We start from the raw sequence: 19,597 nt of genomic DNA on the forward strand, positions 1-19,597 counted from the left end.
ATAGACATTAAACAGCTGTAATACACAAACACATACAAGCAGTCTAGCCAGCATTTGATCCCACTGAATTTATACATTATGTGACATTACAGTCAAGTCTAATAATTACACGCGTCCTCAGCTCAATGACTGACTCTCTCATCTGAAGGTCACAGATGACTTATGAGCAATTAATAATTGGAAGGATGGAGGGGGCTGGAGGGGGTCACATTGATTAAAGGCTTGCTAATATATGGGGGAAAGCACACAAGTCAGTGCTTCTTATTGATTACAGCTAATGTGATTACATTAAAATGTAATTTTAGATTAGATTAGCATTAGATGCTAAATGCACTAAAGAGCTAAGCAAATATTGGTTGTCATGACCTTTCTGCAGAATCCAGCCTGGAATTAGATTTAATTTAGTTTGCATTTCACACATTACATGATGCACCAAAGCAGTTTTACTTAAAGTGCCCCTATTTTGCTATTTTTAAGACTGCTAATTTTGTTTTGGAGGTCAACTACAACAAGTTTACATACATAAAAGGTAAAAAAAAAAAAAAAAACAGTTTAATTTTTTCATAATATACATTGCACATCACCACCACCAATGGTTCTCAAACGACTCATATGGATGAATCAGTCTCTCTAAATCCCTCCTTTCTGTGAGCTTACTCTGCTCTGATTGGCCAGATGGCCCAGTCTGTTATGATTGGTCCGGAAGCAAAACAGCCATTACCATAACTGAACTCCAGCTCCTATAGGCTTCCTTAGGCTCAGCAATTGTATATAGTGTGAAGACACTAATGATGGCATTGATTTTACCATAATCTGTGCGCGAGTCAGATGATGAAACATTGGATGTCATCACAAGAACAACTTGAGTAGGTTATTTCTCCATTTTGAGGTATGTTATATGTTACAACTTTAATTCCTCACCATCAGCATTAACAAGTGTATGCGTTACTCGCATCACTTACATTGGCGATCGCCAGCGTAACGTGATTTCAGCAGTTTGGCACGTGAATTAATACACTGATTCATAACCGCTCTAATCTTTATTTGAGGATTAAAAAACAAACCCAGAAGAGAAGACAATGCTGAATAAAGTTGTAGTTTGTTATTTTTGGATCAAAATGTATTTGGTGCTTCAAGAGATTCAAGTAACTGATGTCACATATGGACTACTTTGATGATGTTTATATTACCTTTCTAGACATGGACAGCACAGCATGCATACGCTCTTAGACTAAATAGAAAATATCCTAAACTGTGTTCTGAAGATGAACAGAGGTCTTATGGGTGTGGAATGACATTAGGAAAAGTCATTAATGACAAATTTTATTTTTGGGTGAACTAACCCTTTAAAGTTCCCAAAACAATTCTTACTCCATCCTTTATCTTTTATCAAAGTGAGAACAGACAATCCGTATTAATAGAAAGTTTTAGGTAATAGTGGCCCACAGCTGATTTGCAGTCAGTAATAGCTGGTTAGCCAGAAACGTACAATATGAAATACAAAACTACATATTTTGAACAGCCAGAAGAAAGGTAGACATTAGATACGTACAGGTTGTGCTTATGATGAGCAAGCTGGTTCAAGTAGACTTTAATAGGCACTGTTAAGATATAGACTTAAATAAAAAAAAGCTTAAGTGGGCAAGACTAAGTATTAACCGAAGTCACAATTTTTGCACTAACATAGTAAAATCCAAGTTGTTCTTAGACAGCTCTTCTTGCTGTGTAAATTTGTTTGCATTCCTAATAGTCGATTTCTGCATAAGTGAAAGCAGTGAGCTTCTCAAGTGAAAGTTACTGGTCCCCAACATGTGATTGGCTGTTCACTACTGATGTCACAGCCAAACCTGAGTTAACAGAAAGCAGATGAGCAGCATCACAAGACAAACACCTGAATTGTTTGGTTTCAAGTTGAGAGCGAGCCAATCCCGTAAGCCTGAGGTCACAAAGCTACCGTCATGGTACAGGCCCCAGGTTAGCAACTGGAGCTTGGCAAAGTTCAGGCTTGTGCAGAAATTGGTTTAGTTCAACACAAGCTCAACTTTGAACTTAGACCAAGAACAGTCACAAAAGAGCAGACTCTGAAAACAGACACTGAGTTTAAGAAGTTTATTAAACCACTAGAGTCACACGACCAGGTTAACTTCTCCACTAGACACCACAGTTTGCCCACTAGAGACGGTCTTGATGTTGGCATCTCTCCCTGGAAAAGCAGTGGTAGAATAATGAGGGGCATTTATAAAATAAATAAAAAAATAAATATATTCCTGAAAGTTTATTGAAAGCACTCACGTTTCCTAGTGCAGCTTTGCTCACAGGAGCCAGAAGAGGGATGGCACACTGCTGTACTACAGTGGATGAAGATCTAACAGGGTGAGAAAGGGTTAAGCCACAGAAATAAAAACTAAAGTTAAGGGGTTAAGGCAAGGCTGAGGATCATACGGTTTCTTGCAGAGGAGCCAGTGATGCTGGATCCACAAATGTGAACATCTTTACAGCAAAGCGCTTGTAGTGGGTTGGGAACTGAAGACCAGAAGATTCAGGCACAGGAACCAGTGTGGTCAGGTAACGGTCATCCTGGTAAGGGCATCTGAACGGCAAAGAGGCAGTCAGAAATGCCTTGCAGCACACTAGATGGAAAAAGACGGCCTTACTCACCCATCGACCAGAAGGTCCCACTGGGGTAGACTGAGTGGACTGGGGGTTGATGTCGCCCAGCAGCGTCCCAGCATTAGGACAATGTTGGGGTCAGTCCTCTCCAAAATATGCACCTCAACAAACACAGGCTCCCGTAGGACTTTTGTGACTGGATAATCAGCATCACTGTAGTAGGATGTGTAAGCCTCATCCCCTGAGGAAGAAAACCAGCTGTTAACCAGAAACTGCTGCAACCTGGAGTTTCAGAAAATACTTCTATATACTTGGGACAGACACTTACCTTCTGCACAGCCTTTGGTGACACATTGACCATTTGCCAGTCTAAGCTCCACCCTGAGGGGTCCAGGAGCAGCTACTGGTGACGGTGCAGGAACAGTGTTGACCTCCACAACCAGAGCTTCCACAGAAGTAGCGGAGTACCTACACTGGAAGAGAAGCCTGGACAACAAACAGTGAGCTTAGCATTTATTAAGGATTAACAAAATATACATTATATATATAAAAAAAAAACCTACTCAAAATGGCTGTCCCTTGTGATGGAACCAAGTGGTCCAACAGCCACTTCATATGAGGAGGTCATTCTGTTCTCATACACCACATATCCACTGTCCTCCTGCAAATAGTAAATGTTGGCATCCAGTCCATTCGAAGCCATGCAGAACAGAACCACAAGCAGCTACTCACAATCATGTTCGTACCACATGCAGTGACAGGGAACTGGTATATAGCAAAGGAAGGTGTGGATCCCACAGGACTGCAAGCTGGGTCACTTCCACCCAGGAGATGGACTGAATCCAGGCTCAAGCGAGGTAGGGTAACATCTCTAGCCACCACTACCACAAACTGACCATCTCTTATACACTGAACAGTCACTGGAACAAGGTACAAGAGCAGGCTATTGTGGAGCAGCAGTTTAACATGAACACCTTTACACTGACTGAAAACTCTTACCTGCCTTCCCATAGAAACACTGCTGTCCGTTAAAACAGCAGTTGATAGCTTGACACTCAGCACCACTGATACCAGGTGGGCCACACTGGATCTGCTCATAATCAGCTACAGCACATTTGTCAAAGGGCTCTGCCTGCGCCACTGGCTGCTTAGGCAACTTTTGACTAGCTTGCTGTTGAACCTGCTGAGGAAACTGTTGACTAGCTTGTTGAACTGGCTGTTGAAGCCACCGGTCAGTTTTCTGTAACATCAGAGTTTGAGGATTCTGGGGCAGATTACTCCACTGTGGAACTGCATGACAGAAAGTAAAAACCCACACACAAAGTGTCAGCAATTGACCAGCACACCAACTTCCTGCCATTGTTCAACAGCTAGTCACACTGTTTAGATGCTGCGCTTTGGTCTTTTTGTATTCTACAGATTTTGGCTAATTTACGATAATCCCTCCCCTTTTCATTAACAGTCATGATTCTCCAGACTTGCACAAATGGGAGCTCATGCTACTAGAAGATTATCATTGGTTCTCAAAATTAAACACGTGATGTTTTTTTTATTCCAATTATGGCCTGTTTCAATAAGTAGATTCAAGTTTAAAAATATTATTTAATCAGGTAAAGCTTTAAGCATAAAAGGTTCATAGGTGTAGGACTCATCACTCTGACATATTAAATAAATACCATTCAGTGTCTATTTCAATTTGCAGTAGCTGTTTCCTCAGTCTAATGCTCTTTTCACATAATGTAATCTAATCCAACCAGTTACATTTGCGAATTAGGATAATTTAATTCAAATTAAAATTTTACTAAGGCCAACAGCAATGACGATTTTCTTTTGCTTTGCAATTTCCAGTCAAATTATTTAAAGATTCTTAAATCAGTGTACATGTTCTAGGACTACTTAAATTTATTTCCTGGAACTTATTTTTTTTCTTCCTTTTCATATTTTGCAAATTATTTGGGCAATAGGGTAAGAACAATTACTCAGTAAGAAACGCATTTGTGCAGCATGAATGAACGAAGTATTTTAACACCACTGGTGCTTTAAAAAGGGGGAGGAGAGCAAAAGAAACTCTGGGTTTACGAAGAAAACCTGCTTCATACCAGGTTAGGTTCGCAGAGTAAAGCCCTATTCGGACGGGATTAGGTTAACATGGGGACGTGGGGGTAAAGTAATTTTACCTCAGGACATCTGTAATATTAATGGGAAATTCACACGGGATAAGACATCTCAGCAAGACTAGCAGAAGTGCGAGGAGTAACTCGCTTTACGCACCACAGTTACCTCCTTGTCGTCATGTGCATATGATGTTGCTGTTTTCACATGAACAAACACACAACATGAGTGACAGTATGAACTCTGTCTCATATATATATATATATATATATATATATATATATGTTTTATAAAACAGTTAGGTCCAGTCTTACGATTCTGATTGGATTGGTTTGTAAAAGACACTTTCCTTGAGCTAAAATAAGTGCTTTTGATCTTTTTGCTTTAAATGATATGCGGAAAATACTGGACCATTGCTACCAAGTTGTCCCACCACCTACAACGCAACCGAATGCTTCAAGCGCCTCCAAGCTTGCAAAATGCGCTTTTTTAACTTTTAAACAGGAAATGAGGGAATTTTACCATACATTTTTACAGCGGGTCTATTTGAACGGGAATAAGTATTACCCAAGGTAATTTTTCCGGACCTTTTTACAGAAATTAAAAGTATCGGTAATCTTCACTGACATTGTCCATAATGATTACAGAGATGGCACATTCGGACGGGACTTAAATCACAGAGAACCTCTGGTAATAATTACTTTACCCCCACACCCTTATGTTAATCTAATCCCGTCTGAATAGGGCTTAAATTACCTCTCTTTCAGAAACGTGCTTGACTTACCCTGTTTTTGGGGGTTAAACATACCTCCCATTCTGAAACAGAAAACATAGAGTTCACCTCATTTCAAGGTTAACATACTCAGAGTTTTCACTTAACATCCTTTCTGAAAGAGCCCCAGACTGCATAATGTTCAAACTCATCAGATCACTGCTCTATGGCAGAGGAAATGGTTGAGGAGACACTAGGAGCAAGCTGCAAAGGAAGTCGGAGGTAAATAAATAATTGTGTAATGTGATGCTGTTGCGGCTAGCCGAGCAAATGTTTGTGCTTTTTTTCTGTTTGATATAATTGTAAATATATCTATTAAAATACCGATATTTAGGTCTATAACTCCTCCCTGAACCTGCTGCCTCCCTTATTGGCTGTAGGTCATTTTCAGTCAGAACACATTTCACTCAGCAGGTTTTGAATCCCAAAACCTGTCAGCGGAAAAAGTGTAGCACCCACACCTCTCGCAGTTCAAAATGCTTACGCTACATCTGACGACACTGCACACCAGTTACGCTTGTCAGGCATAGCTTAAGCTTTTTGAACGGCGAGAAGCGCGGGCACTACGCTTTTCCCCAGAATTCAATATGGAAGGCGATTAGCCGAAAGCTAGATAATTTACTTTATAACATTTTAAATATGGAGATATTTCTTACACAAATGCATCAATTAGCTTCAGAAGGTCTTTATAAACCCCCCAGAGCCGTGTGGATACGTTTTATGATGGATATAGATGCACTTTTATGGACAGTCAATGCCATTATAAAGCTTGGAAGAGCCAGGACAATTTTTAAATAACTCTGATTTTATTCGTCTGAAAGAAGAATGTCATATACACCTAGGATAACTTGAGGATGAGTAAATCATGGGCTAATTTTCATTTTTTGGGTGAAATAACCCTTTAATGTGACAAATCATGGACAAATATCATAGAAGACTAGAATGGATAAACCCAGCCTGATCTGCCCGCAATTTGATTTCACCCAACAGCTCAGGCTGGAAAACTGTTCATACTTTTAACTTGCTTCTGTTACAAATTTGCGGGGACCAATCACAAACCGGCTAATCCACCTGCCGAGCTATAGGTGACAGATAAAGAAGCGATGAATCGTTGGTCTGATTTGGTTGAAGGACTATCTAATTGTGTACAGAGTCATTTGAACTATGCCCCTTGATCAGATCTCTTGTGGTCTGATTGGTTTAAGGACAATCCAATTTCATACAGTCATTTGAACTCTCCTGTTGATCACACCTTTGGGCAGTAAAAACACAGAGCAGACTCCCCAGACCAATGTTCAGTCTTAAAGGGATCCCCTGGTGTTGAGACTTGTATGGCTTAATATAACATAAATGATGTCTCTTACTGAATTATGTAGTAGAAAACCCATGAAAGATCTACGTTATTTTAAAAATCGATTTTATATTTGGACCATGGGCGGCGCCATTTTGTTTGCGTTCTAGGTTGATGACGTAGAGTGGTTGAACTCCTCAATCAGCTGGCATTACCCGTAGCTATTTTTACCACAACGCAACTCGAAAATTGTTTCAGAGTTAAACAAAACCAATGAATTCCTTTGTAATTATACTTAAAACACACTCAAACATACATGTGCACACAAACTCACCTACACAAGTCACAAACAGATCGGCGGGCGCGCACACGACAGGCTCTGTCTCAATCGAGATGTTGGGTTGCTCAGTCTCCACGACAGGGGCTGAATCTGAAATCGACCCTATACCCTTAAATAGGGCATTATTTGAAGGGACGGACATTTGTAGTCTTGTCCGACACCATAGTGGACATGTTCGAGTGCAGTCATTCAGTCTCACGTTCCACCGCAATAACTAGTGTAAAGCCGATTTACAAACAGCTGTCCGACTTCACGCACTCAAACATACATGTGCACACAAACTCTCTCTCTCACACAGACTCACACACACCCCAACAGATTGGCGCGAACACACACACACACACCCCAACAGATCGGCGCGAACACACACACACACACCCCAACAGATCGGCGCGAACACACACACACACCCCAACAGATCGGCGCGAACACACACAGTGCGTGCGCGCATACATAACCCTCAATCTATTCCCGTGTTGATATCCTGTTCAACACATCCTGTTCCCTAGATAGACTGTTGATAGTAGATTAACTATAATGCCTAATGTGACCAGCAGAGGGAAATATCTAGGTAGGACGATGGGATAAAGTAACGTGAGGAAGAGAGGCAGGATGTTTTGGTGATGATGCATGCGATTGAGACAGAGCAGTCTGTCAGAGGTGTGTGTGTGCGCGCCCGCCGATCTGTTTGTGACTTGTGTAGGTGAGTTTGTGTGCACATGTATGTTTGAGTGTGTTTTAAGTACAATTACAAAGCAATTCATTTGTTTTGTTTAACTCTGAAACAATTTTCGAGTTGCGTTGTGGTAAAAATAGCTACGGGTAACGCCAGCTGATTGAGGAGTTCAACCACTCTACGTCATCAACCTAGAACGCAAACAAAATGGCGCCGCCCATGGTCCAAATATAAAATCGATTTTTTAAATAACGTAGATCTTTCATGGGTTTTCTACCACATAATTCAGTAAGAGACATCATTTATGTTATATTAAGCCATACAAGTCTCAACACCATGGGATCCCTTTAAGAGATTGAGCTTGGTCTGGTGATAGCCTGACAAATAGAAGACCCCTTTTGAAGCATTTATTTCGCAAATATAATATACAACATATTTAGCTTTCAAATAGCATTGTAAAAATGGCCAAAAGTGACCAGAGGTACTGGGTATGCTTAAGTATTAGTACAGGCAGTTTTGTTAGTCCAGCCATAAAGGCACAAACACCAAAACAGACAAGTTGAACATCCAATTTGATATTAAGAACAGTGGCCCAGGAACCTATACCAAAGCCAGTATAGCTAGCCAGATGTTTAAGCTTAATGTTTGCCAGTCCTGGGTTTTTAAGTGCCATTAAAGTGGTCTGGCTGTTAGCAGTGTTCATCTTCATAGCAACTTATGCTCTACAGCTAATGCACTCTGGAGCAGGTTATTCTGGAGAAGACCTCAAATTAAATTTGGACCAATCATTTGTGAGAAAGTCACACCTCTATTGCAAAAAATTTAAGCCTCAAGTTTCTAGTACAGATTAATGGTCACTACTTGGCAAATGGTGCTTAGACTAAAGTGTCTGGCTTTTCAAATTTAGATATTACTAATTATGCCCTTAATCAATTACATACAATTTAAAATCACTGTTAAAATAGACTATACAAAAATTTAAATTCATACAAATGAGCTTAAAAGCAATAAAAAAAGTGACCACAGGTGAGCTTAAGTGGTCAAGACTAAGTATACAAGTCATAAATTTACTTGCACTAACAGCAAGATGTATCTTTAAGTTGTCCTTAGACAGCTCCTTTCTTGCTGTTTAAATTCTTAATATTAGTCATGTGTTCTGCAGGAGAGACAATAAGCGCACTTCTTTCACAACATGTGATTGGTTGTTCACTACTGATGTCAGTCAAACTCAGAGTCAAAGCCCAAGTTGACAGAAAGCAGCGTCACAGGACCAACAATGCTGGAATTGATTTGCTCGTCTCAACTTGAAACCAATCCCATAACCCTGAGTTTGCAAAGCTACCATCAAGTACAGACCCCAGATTAGAAACTGGAGCTTGGCAAAGTTCAGGCTTGGGCACAAACTGGTTTATTTCAAGATGAACACAACTTTGGGAGAAAGATAAATGGTTTAGTAATCTGGCCTAAAATCAAACCTAGAACAGTCACAAATAAGCAGACTCTGAAAACAGACACCGAGTTAAGAAGTTTATTAAACCACTAGTCACATGACCAGATTAACTTCTCCACTAGACACCACAGTTTGCCCACTAGAGACGGTCTTGATGTTAGCATCTCTCCCTGGAAAAGCAGTGGTAGAATCATGAGGCATTAATAAAAAAAATAAAATTCTCATGGTTCCTGAAAGTTTATAGAAAGCACTCACTTTTCCTAGTGCAGCTTTGCTCACAGGAGCCAGAAGAGGGATGGCACACTGCTGTACTACAGTGGATGAAGATCTAACATAGGGTGAGAAAGGGTTAAGCCACAGAAATAAAAACTGAAGTTAAGGGGTTAAGGCAAGGCTGAGGATCATACGGTTTCTTGCAGAGGAGCCAGTGATGCTGGATCCACAAATGTGAACATCTTTACAGCAAAGCGCTTGTAGTGGGTTGGGAACTGAAGACCAGAAGATCCAGGCACAGGAACCAGTGTGGTCAGGTAACGGTCATCCTGGTAAGGGCATCTGAACGGCAAAGAGGCAGTCAGAAATGCCTTGCAGCACACTAGATGGAGAAAGACAGCCTTACTCACCCGTCAACCAGAAGGTCCCACTGGGGTAGACTGAGTGGACTGGGGGTTGATGTCGCCCAGCAGCGTCCCAGCATTAGGACAATGTTGGGGTCGGTCCTCTCCAAAATATGCACCTCAACAAACACAGGCTCCCGTAGGACTTTAGTGACTGGATAATCAGCATCACTGTAGTAGGATGTGTATGCCTCATCCCCTGAGGAAGAAAACCAGCAGTTAACCAGAAACTGCTGCAACCAGGAGTTTTAGAAAATACTTCTGCATACTTGGGACAGACACTTACCTTCTGCACAGCCTTTGGTGACACATTGACCATTTGCCAGTCTAAGCTCCACCCTGAGGGGTCCAGGAGCAGCTACTGGTGGCGGTGCAGGAACAGTGTTGACCTCCACAACCAGAGCTTCCACAGAAGTAGCGGAGTACCTACACTGGAAAAGAAGCCTGGACAACAAACAGTGAGCTTAGCATTTAAGGATTAACAATTTATGCTAAAAAAAAAAAAAAAACCCACTCAAAATGGCTGTCCCTTGTGATGGAACCAAGTGGTCCAACACCCACTTCATACGAGGACATCATTCTGTTCTCATACACCACATATCCACTGTCCTCCTGCAAATAGTAAATGTTGGCATCCAGTCCAGTCGAAGCCATGCAGAACAGAACCACAAGCAGCTACTCACAATCATGCTCGTACCACATGCAGTGACAGGGAACTGGTATATAGCAAAGGAAGGTGTGGATCCCACAGGACTGCAAGCTGGGTCACTTCCACCCAGGAGATGGACTGAATCCAGGCTCAAGCGAGGTAGGGTAACATCTCTAGCCACCACTACCACAAACTGACCATCTCTTATACACTGAACAGTCACTGGAACAAGGTATAAGAGCAGGCTATTGCAGAGCAGCAGTTTAACATGAACACCTTTACATTGACTGAACACTCTTACCTGCCTTCCCATAGAAACACTGCTGTCCGTTAAAACAGCAGTTGATAGCTTGACACTCAGCACCACTGATACCAGGTGGGCCACACTGGATCTGCTCAAAATCAGCTACAGCACATTTGTCGAGGGGCTCTGCCTGCGCCACTGGCTGCTTAGGCTGAAACTGCTGAGGAAACTTTTGACTAGCTTGCTGTTGAACCTGCTGAGGAAACTGTTGACTAGCTTGTTGAACTGGCTGTTGAAGCCACCGGTCAGTTTTCTGTAACATCAGAGTTTGAGGATTCTGGGGCAGATTACTCCACTGTGGAACTGCATGACAGAAAGTAAAAACCCACACACAAAGTGTCAGCAATTGACCAGCACACCAACTTCCTGCCATTGTTCAACAGCTAGTCACACTGTTTAGATGCTGTGGTCTTTTAGTATTCTACAGATTTTGGCTAATTTACGATAATCCCTCCCTCTTCATTAACAGTCATGATTCTCCAGACTTGCCCAAATGGGAGCTCATGCTACCAGAAGATTCTCATTGATTGAAAAAATTAAACACGTGACGTTTTTTTTAATTCCAGTTATGGCCTGTTTCAATAAGGAGTTTCAAGTATAAAAATATTATTTAATCAGGTAAAGCTTTAAGCATAAAAGGTTCGTAAAAGGTTTGTAATTTCCAGTCAAAATATCTAAAGATTCTTAAATCAGTGTACATGTTCTAGGACTACCTAAGAAAAATTACATAAGTATTTAAATAAAAAAAATAAAAAAATACTCAGTAAGAAAAGCATTTGTGCAGCATGAATGAACGAAGTATTTAAACACCACTGGTGCTTTAAAGAGGGGGAGGAGAGCAAAAGAAACTGTGGGTTTACGATAAAAACCTGCTTCAGACCAGGTTAGGTTCACAGAGGAAACTCGCTTTACGCACCACTGTAATCTTGTTGTTGTCATATGCGTATGACATTGCTGTTATCACATGAGCAAACACACAACATGATATATATATATATATATATATATAGCTTTTTTTTAAAATAATGGAAACAGGAAATGAGGGAATTTTACCATACATTTACCATACAGCTGGTCTATTTGAACAGGACTAGTATTACCCGAGGTAATTTTTCCGGACCTTTTTACAGAAGTTAAAAGTCTCTGTAATCTTCACTGACATTGTCCGTAATGATTACAGAGATGGCACATTCGGACGGGACTTAAATCACAGAGAACCTCTGGTAATAATTACTTTACCCCCACACCCTTATGTTGATCTAATCCCGTCTGAAGAGGGCTTAAAGGGTTAGTTCACCCAAAAATGAAATTGATGTCATTAATGACTCACCCTAATGTCGTTCCACACCCGTAAGACCTCAGAGAGGTCAGAGAGGCCCGTGAGAATCATTGATCGATTCACTGATTCATGGCCATTTTAATCTTTATTTGAGAAACACGGAAGAGAAGACAATGCTGAATAATTAGGGGTTCAAGCACGAAGTGCTGAAACCCTATTGTAATTGTACTGATTTTTATTATTAGGGGTTCAAGCATGAAATGCTGAAACCCTATTGTAATTGTACTGATTTTTATTATTATTATTATTCTGCCGTAAAACTCATCGTGCAGACCAAACCGTAAATGCTAGAGACTTCAAACTTTGTCAATAGGTAGTCCAAAAATCGAGGAGAGGTTATCAAATTATGAGCCAGATTGGCCAATAGGTGGCGCTACAGCAACCAAAAACGCGAAATGGCTCATAACTCCTAAACCGTTCGTCCTAAGGGTCAAGTGTCTTATATCATTGGAAAGCTGAGACCATGACGAACAAAACGTATATCTCCGATTTAATTTCCGGTATGCAAATTTTTCCGCCATTTTGAATTTTGTCAAAAACCTACTTTTGCGAACTAGTCCCTGGTTTTTTGATATATCAGAACCAAACCAGTGCCAAAATGTTCTCTCTAGTCTGAATATCAATAATTATCAAAAAAAAGGTGAAATTTTGACTCAGGAACGAAAAGGGGCGTGGAAATGTACATTTAAGGCGGAGCCTATTTTACTAAAGAGGCTATAACTCCAGCAAGAAATGAGATATCTTCACCAAACTTGGTACACACGTTTATGGGCTCAGTCTTTGGTCACGATAAAAAAATCGCGATGATTGGCCACTTGGTGGCGCTATAACATGGAAAAAACACAAAAAGGGCTATAACCACGCGACCGCTAGTCCGATTGACTGGAAAATTGGTATGCAATGTCTTGGCCCAAGGTACCATGTCTGTCTATGAGAACATTGGCGTATCTCAAAAAACATGGCCGCCATTGGCCAATGAAATTTGAGCACCTATTAGACAGGGTTAACAGAAGTCAATCGGAACGAAACTCAGTGGGCATGTTTAACTCATGGTCCTAGAGGTCTGTAAGAATTTTGAAAGAAATCGGCCACTAGTTGGCGCTAACGAGTTTTATGGCTCTGCAATAACGTGGCGTTGCCCACATCGGCAAAATATGCATATCATATGATAGATCTCCTCATGTTGAACAACTTTGCCTCTAGAACCATTGCTGTCAATCAAATCATTAAATAAATATTTGCAATTATGTTAAAAACCTACTTTTGCGAACTAGTCCCTGTTTTTTTGCCCAATCAGAACCAAACCAGTCTAGGACAATTCTCTGGACTCTCTAGATCAATAATTATTAAAAAAAAGGTAATTTTTTGCATTTGGATGGCTATAACAGGGCCATTTAGAAAAGAGGCGTGGCAAAATACACTCAAAAGCCTATAAATCCTAAGGGGAAACTCAAAACTTCACGAAAATTGTTGGGTATATGTGGCATAACATGTTGAAGACACATGCAAAGTTTTATGGAGATCGGAGTATAGGGGGCGCTATAAGTGTTAAAAAGCTTTGAAAACCATGTATTCCCTATGGTGAATCTCTGTAATCAGGTGGGGTTAAAACAGCCACATAATATGCATATATTATGATAGATCTTCTCATACTGAACAACTTTGCCTCCATAACCAATACTGTCAATCAAATCTTTATTTAAATATTCACAATTATGTTAAAAACCTCGTTTTGCAAACTAGTCCTAGGTTTTTTGCCTGATCGGAACCAAACCACAGCAGTATGATTCTCTGCACTCTCCTGATCAATTCATATTTAGACTTTATAAAGTCACTATTATAATATTTAAAATCACATTTTGTCAGTTTATCACTTCATTTCACCTGATATCTCTCAAATTCATTCAGTGCTTAAAAGCCTTTCATGCAAAAGGTGTCAAATGCTTAAAGACCTTAAATGGCTTGAACCCCGCTAAATGCTGCTCGCAGCTTTAATTAGGGGTTCAAGCCTGAAGGGCTGAAACCCTATTGTTATTGTTAATTTTCCCATGATGCATCATTCTCCATCTAAAACTGATCGGGCAGACCAAACCGTAAGTCGCAGAGACTTGAAACTTTCAGGGCTGGTGGCACTCACACCGACTACCTACGCCACCGAGGCACGCCCCGATCGGCCTGACGGGGGCGCTACAGCGAGCAAAAGTACGAAACGGCTCATAACTCCTTAACCGTTAGGCGTGGGCTCAAGTGTCTTATATCGTTGGAATCCTTGGCTCGGGACGGACAAAACGCATGCCTCGGATTGCCTCGTCACCCTGGGAAAAATTTCGGGAATTTTGGCATTTTCCAAAAACCTACTTTTGCGAACTAGTCCTAGGTTTTTGGCCCGACCGGAACCAAACCAGTGCAGCCAGATTCTCTGGAGTCTGAATGTCAATAATTATTAAAAAAAAGTGCAAATTTGGGTTCACAGTCCCTAAGGGCCGCCAAAACGTTTGAGGTGGGAGGGGCCCCTTTTACTCAATTGGCTATTACTCGTCAACGAAACGAGATATTGTCACCAAACTCAGCACGCCTATGTAAGAGCTCACTCTGTGGCTGCGTGAAAAAGGACACGGCGGACCGCCACTCGGTGGCGCTATAGCAACTAAAAAGCTGTCAAAATGATGCATTTCTATGGAAAATCCCATTCAATGGCTGAAAGCGGCCCTCTTCCTGCCTGATTTGCATACAGCATCACCAAATCAAGCGTGCGCATGCGTCACGGGATGCTAAAGAAGCTGGCAGACTTTAATGGTGCTTCAACTCTTATAAAGGGGAAAAATGCTCCATATTATTCTGTGCAAAACGACCTTTAAATGACCGAAAAAGGGTCTGCTCTGCGCAAAACTTCACCAAATCGGCTGAGGACGTGCGCCATATTATCCCAAAGAAGCGTGCAAACTTTTACGGAGATCGGGCCATCGGTAGAGGTTTTACAGTTTTAAAGGTTAAAAAAAGCACCACATTCGCATGATAAATGAGCTGAAAATATGAAAATCGACATTTCCCCCCCCCGATGGGCATGTCAAGACGCTTGATAAAGTTTTTGTAACCAGCAGCCCGAAAATCAAGTTCTCAGACCCTATCGTTGTTTTTTTATAGGCCTTTTAAGGCTCTTTTTATGCCCTTTTTATTAGGGGTTCAAGCCTGAAGGGCTGAAACCCTATTGTTATTGTTAATTTTCCCATGATGCATCATTCTCCATCTAAAACTGATCGGGCAGACCAAACCGTAAGTCGCAGAGACTTGAAACTTTCAGGGCTGGTGGCACTCACACCGACTACCTACGCCACCGAGGCACGCCCCGATCGGCCTGACGGGGGCGCTACAGCGAGCAAAAGTACGAAACGGCTCATAACTCCTTAACCGTTAGGCGTGGGCTCAAGTGTCTTATATCGTTGGAATCCTTGGCTCGGGACGGACAAAACGCATGCCTCGGATTGCCTCGTCACCCTGGGAAAAATTTCGGGAATTTTGGCATTTTCCAAAAACCTACTTTTGCGAACTAGTCCTAGGTTTTTGGCCCGACCGGAACCAAACCAGTGCAGCCAGATTCTCTGGAGTCTGAATGTCAATAATTATTAAAAAAAAGTGCAAATTTGGGTTCACAGTCCCTAAGGGCCGCCAAAACGTTTGAGGTGGGAGGGGCCCCTTTTACTCAATTGGCTATTACTCGTCAACGAAACGAGATATTGTCACCAAACTCAGCACGCCTATGTAAGAGCTCACTCTGTGGCTGCGTGAAAAAGGACACGGCGGACCGCCACTCGGTGGCGCTATAGCAACTAAAAAGCTGTCAAAATGATGCATTTCTATGGAAAATCCCATTCAATGGCTGAAAGCGGCCCTCTTCCTGCCTGATTTGCATACAGCATCACCAAATCAAGCGTGCGCATGCGTCACGGGATGCTAAAGAAGCTGGCAGACTTTAATGGTGCTTCAACTCTTATAAAGGGGAAAAATGCTCCATATTATTCTGTGCAAAACGACCTTTAAATGACCGAAAAAGGGTCTGCTCTGCGCAAAACTTCACCAAATCGGCTGAGGACGTGCGCCATATTATCCCAAAGAAGCGTGCAAACTTTTACGGAGATCGGGCCATCGGTAGAGGTTTTACAGTTTTAAAGGTTAAAAAAAGCACCACATTCGCATGATAAATGAGCTGAAAATATGAAAATCGACATTTCCCCCCCCCGATGGGCATGTCAAGACGCTTGATAAAGTTTTTGTAACCAGCAGCCCGAAAATCAAGTTCTCAGACCCTATCGTTGTTTTTTTATAGGCCTTTTAAGGCTCTTTTTATGCCCTTTTTATTAGGGGTTCAAGCCTGAAGGGCTGAAACCCTATTGTTATTGTTAATTTTCCCATGATGCATCATTCTCCATCTAAAACTGATCGGGCAGACCAAACCGTAAGTCGCAGAGACTTGAAACTTTCAGGGCTGGTGGCACTCACACCGACTACCTACGCCACCGAGGCACGCCCCGATCGGCCTGACGGGGGCGCTACAGCGAGCAAAAGTACGAAACGGCTCATAACTCCTTAACCGTTAGGCGTGGGCTCAAGTGTCTTATATCGTTGGAATCCTTGGCTCGGGACGGACAAAACGCATGCCTCGGATTGCCTCGTCACCCTGGGAAAAATTTCGGGAATTTTGGCATTTTCCAAAAACCTACTTTTGCGAACTAGTCCTAGGTTTTTGGCCCGACCGGAACCAAACCAGTGCAGCCAGATTCTCTGGAGTCTGAATGTCAATAATTATTAAAAAAAAGTGCAAATTTGGGTTCACAGTCCCTAAGGGCCGCCAAAACGTTTGAGGTGGGAGGGGCCCCTTTTACTCAATTGGCTATTACTCGTCAACGAAACGAGATATTGTCACCAAACTCAGCACGCCTATGTAAGAGCTCACTCTGTGGCTGCGTGAAAAAGGACACGGCGGACCGCCACTCGGTGGCGCTATAGCAACTAAAAAGCTGTCAAAATGATGCATTTCTATGGAAAATCCCATTCAATGGCTGAAAGCGGCCCTCTTCCTGCCTGATTTGCATACAGCATCACCAAATCAAGCGTGCGCATGCGTCACGGGATGCTAAAGAAGCTGGCAGACTTTAATGGTGCTTCAACTCTTATAAAGGGGAAAAATGCTCCATATTATTCTGTGCAAAACGACCTTTAAATGACCGAAAAAGGGTCTGCTCTGCGCAAAACTTCACCAAATCGGCTGAGGACGTGCGCCATATTATCCCAAAGAAGCGTGCAAACTTTTACGGAGATCGGGCCATCGGTAGAGGTTTTACAGTTTTAAAGGTTAAAAAAAGCACCACATTCGCATGATAAATGAGCTGAAAATATGAAAATCGACATTTCCCCCCCCCGATGGGCATGTCAAGACGCTTGATAAAGTTTTTGTAACCAGCAGCCCGAAAATCAAGTTCTCAGACCCTATCGTTGTTTTTTTATAGGCCTTTTAAGGCTCTTTTTATGCCCTTTTTATTAGGGGTTCAAGCCTGAAGGGCTGAAACCCTATTGTTATTGTTAATTTTCCCATGATGCATCATTCTCCATCTAAAACTGATCGGGCAGACCAAACCGTAAGTCGCAGAGACTTGAAACTTTCAGGGCTGGTGGCACTCACACCGACTACCTACGCCACCGAGGCACGCCCCGATCGGCCTGACGGGGGCGCTACAGCGAGCAAAAGTACGAAACGGCTCATAACTCCTTAACCGTTAGGCGTGGGCTCAAGTGTCTTATATCGTTGGAATCCTTGGCTCGGGACGGACAAAACGCATGCCTCGGATTGCCTCGTCACCCTGGGAAAAATTTCGGGAATTTTGGCATTTTCCAAAAACCTACTTTTGCGAACTAGTCCTAGGTTTTTGGCCCGACCGGAACCAAACCAGTGCAGCCAGATTCTCTGGAGTCTGAATGTCAATAATTATTAAAAAAAAGTGCAAATTTGGGTTCACAGTCCCTAAGGGCCGCCAAAACGTTTGAGGTGGGAGGGGCCCCTTTTACTCAATTGGCTATTACTCGTCAACGAAACGAGATATTGTCACCAAACTCAGCACGCCTATGTAAGAGCTCACTCTGTGGCTGCGTGAAAAAGGACACGGCGGACCGCCACTCGGTGGCGCTATAGCAACTAAAAAGCTGTCAAAATGATGCATTTCTATGGAAAATCCCATTCAATGGCTGAAAGCGGCCCTCTTCCTGCCTGATTTGCATACAGCATCACCAAATCAAGCGTGCGCATGCGTCACGGGATGCTAAAGAAGCTGGCAGACTTTAATGGTGCTTCAACTCTTATAAAGGGGAAAAATGCTCCATATTATTCTGTGCAAAACGACCTTTAAATGACCGAAAAAGGGTCTGCTCTGCGCAAAACTTCACCAAATCGGCTGAGGACGTGCGCCATATTATCCCAAAGAAGCGTGCAAACTTTTACGGAGATCGGGCCATCGGTAGAGGTTTTACAGTTTTAAAGGTTAAAAAAAGCACCACATTCGCATGATAAATGAGCTGAAAATATGAAAATCGACATTTCCCCCCCCCGATGGGCATGTCAAGACGCTTGATAAAGTTTTTGTAACCAGCAGCCCGAAAATCAAGTTCTCAGACCCTATCGTTGTTTTTTTATAGGCCTTTTAAGGCTCTTTTTATGCCCTTTTTATTAGGGGTTCAAGCCTGAAGGGCTGAAACCCTATTGTTATTGTTAATTTTCCCATGATGCATCATTCTCCATCTAAAACTGATCGGGCAGACCAAACCGTAAGTCGCAGAGACTTGAAACTTTCAGGGCTGGTGGCACTCACACCGACTACCTACGCCACCGAGGCACGCCCCGATCGGCCTGACGGGGGCGCTACAGCGAGCAAAAGTACGAAACGGCTCATAACTCCTTAACCGTTAGGCGTGGGCTCAAGTGTCTTATATCGTTGGAATCCTTGGCTCGGGACGGACAAAACGCATGCCTCGGATTGCCTCGTCACCCTGGGAAAAATTTCGGGAATTTTGGCATTTTCCAAAAACCTACTTTTGCGAACTAGTCCTAGGTTTTTGGCCCGACCGGAACCAAACCAGTGCAGCCAGATTCTCTGGAGTCTGAATGTCAATAATTATTAAAAAAAAGTGCAAATTTGGGTTCACAGTCCCTAAGGGCCGCCAAAACGTTTGAGGTGGGAGGGGCCCCTTTTACTCAATTGGCTATTACTCGTCAACGAAACGAGATATTGTCACCAAACTCAGCACGCCTATGTAAGAGCTCACTCTGTGGCTGCGTGAAAAAGGACACGGCGGACCGCCACTCGGTGGCGCTATAGCAACTAAAAAGCTGTCAAAATGATGCATTTCTATGGAAAATCCCATTCAATGGCTGAAAGCGGCCCTCTTCCT

At 42.4% G+C, this 19,597-nt stretch overlaps 2 protein-coding genes across 2 annotated transcripts; both read right to left on the bottom strand.

Annotated features, from left to right (window-relative positions):
• Window positions 1-2,094: 2,094 nt before the first annotated feature.
• LOC137047998 (zona pellucida sperm-binding protein 4-like) lies at window positions 2,095-4,004 on the bottom strand. The gene is made up of 8 exons (XM_067425947.1): window positions 3,610-4,004; window positions 3,343-3,530; window positions 3,174-3,271; window positions 2,939-3,096; window positions 2,659-2,851; window positions 2,443-2,590; window positions 2,293-2,365; window positions 2,095-2,203 (listed from the first exon to the last, which is right to left on the bottom strand). Exons 1-8 carry the CDS (start codon window positions 3,968-3,970, stop codon window positions 2,127-2,129), a joined length of 1,296 nt encoding a protein of 431 aa, XP_067282048.1. The 5' UTR covers window positions 3,971-4,004; the 3' UTR covers window positions 2,095-2,126.
• A 5,311-nt stretch (window positions 4,005-9,315) lies between these two features.
• On the bottom strand, window positions 9,316-11,221 carry LOC137047997 (zona pellucida sperm-binding protein 4-like). Its single transcript, XM_067425944.1, has 8 exons — window positions 10,819-11,221; window positions 10,552-10,739; window positions 10,383-10,480; window positions 10,155-10,312; window positions 9,875-10,067; window positions 9,659-9,806; window positions 9,507-9,579; window positions 9,316-9,421 (listed from the first exon to the last, which is right to left on the bottom strand). Exons 1-8 carry the CDS (start codon window positions 11,192-11,194, stop codon window positions 9,345-9,347), a joined length of 1,311 nt encoding a protein of 436 aa, XP_067282045.1. The 5' UTR covers window positions 11,195-11,221; the 3' UTR covers window positions 9,316-9,344.
• Between the last annotated feature and the right edge of the window lie 8,376 nt (window positions 11,222-19,597).

Source organism: Pseudorasbora parva, chromosome 19, assembly GCF_024679245.1.
Source record: "Pseudorasbora parva isolate DD20220531a chromosome 19, ASM2467924v1, whole genome shotgun sequence".
Classification (NCBI taxonomy): domain Eukaryota; kingdom Metazoa; phylum Chordata; class Actinopteri; order Cypriniformes; family Gobionidae; genus Pseudorasbora; species Pseudorasbora parva.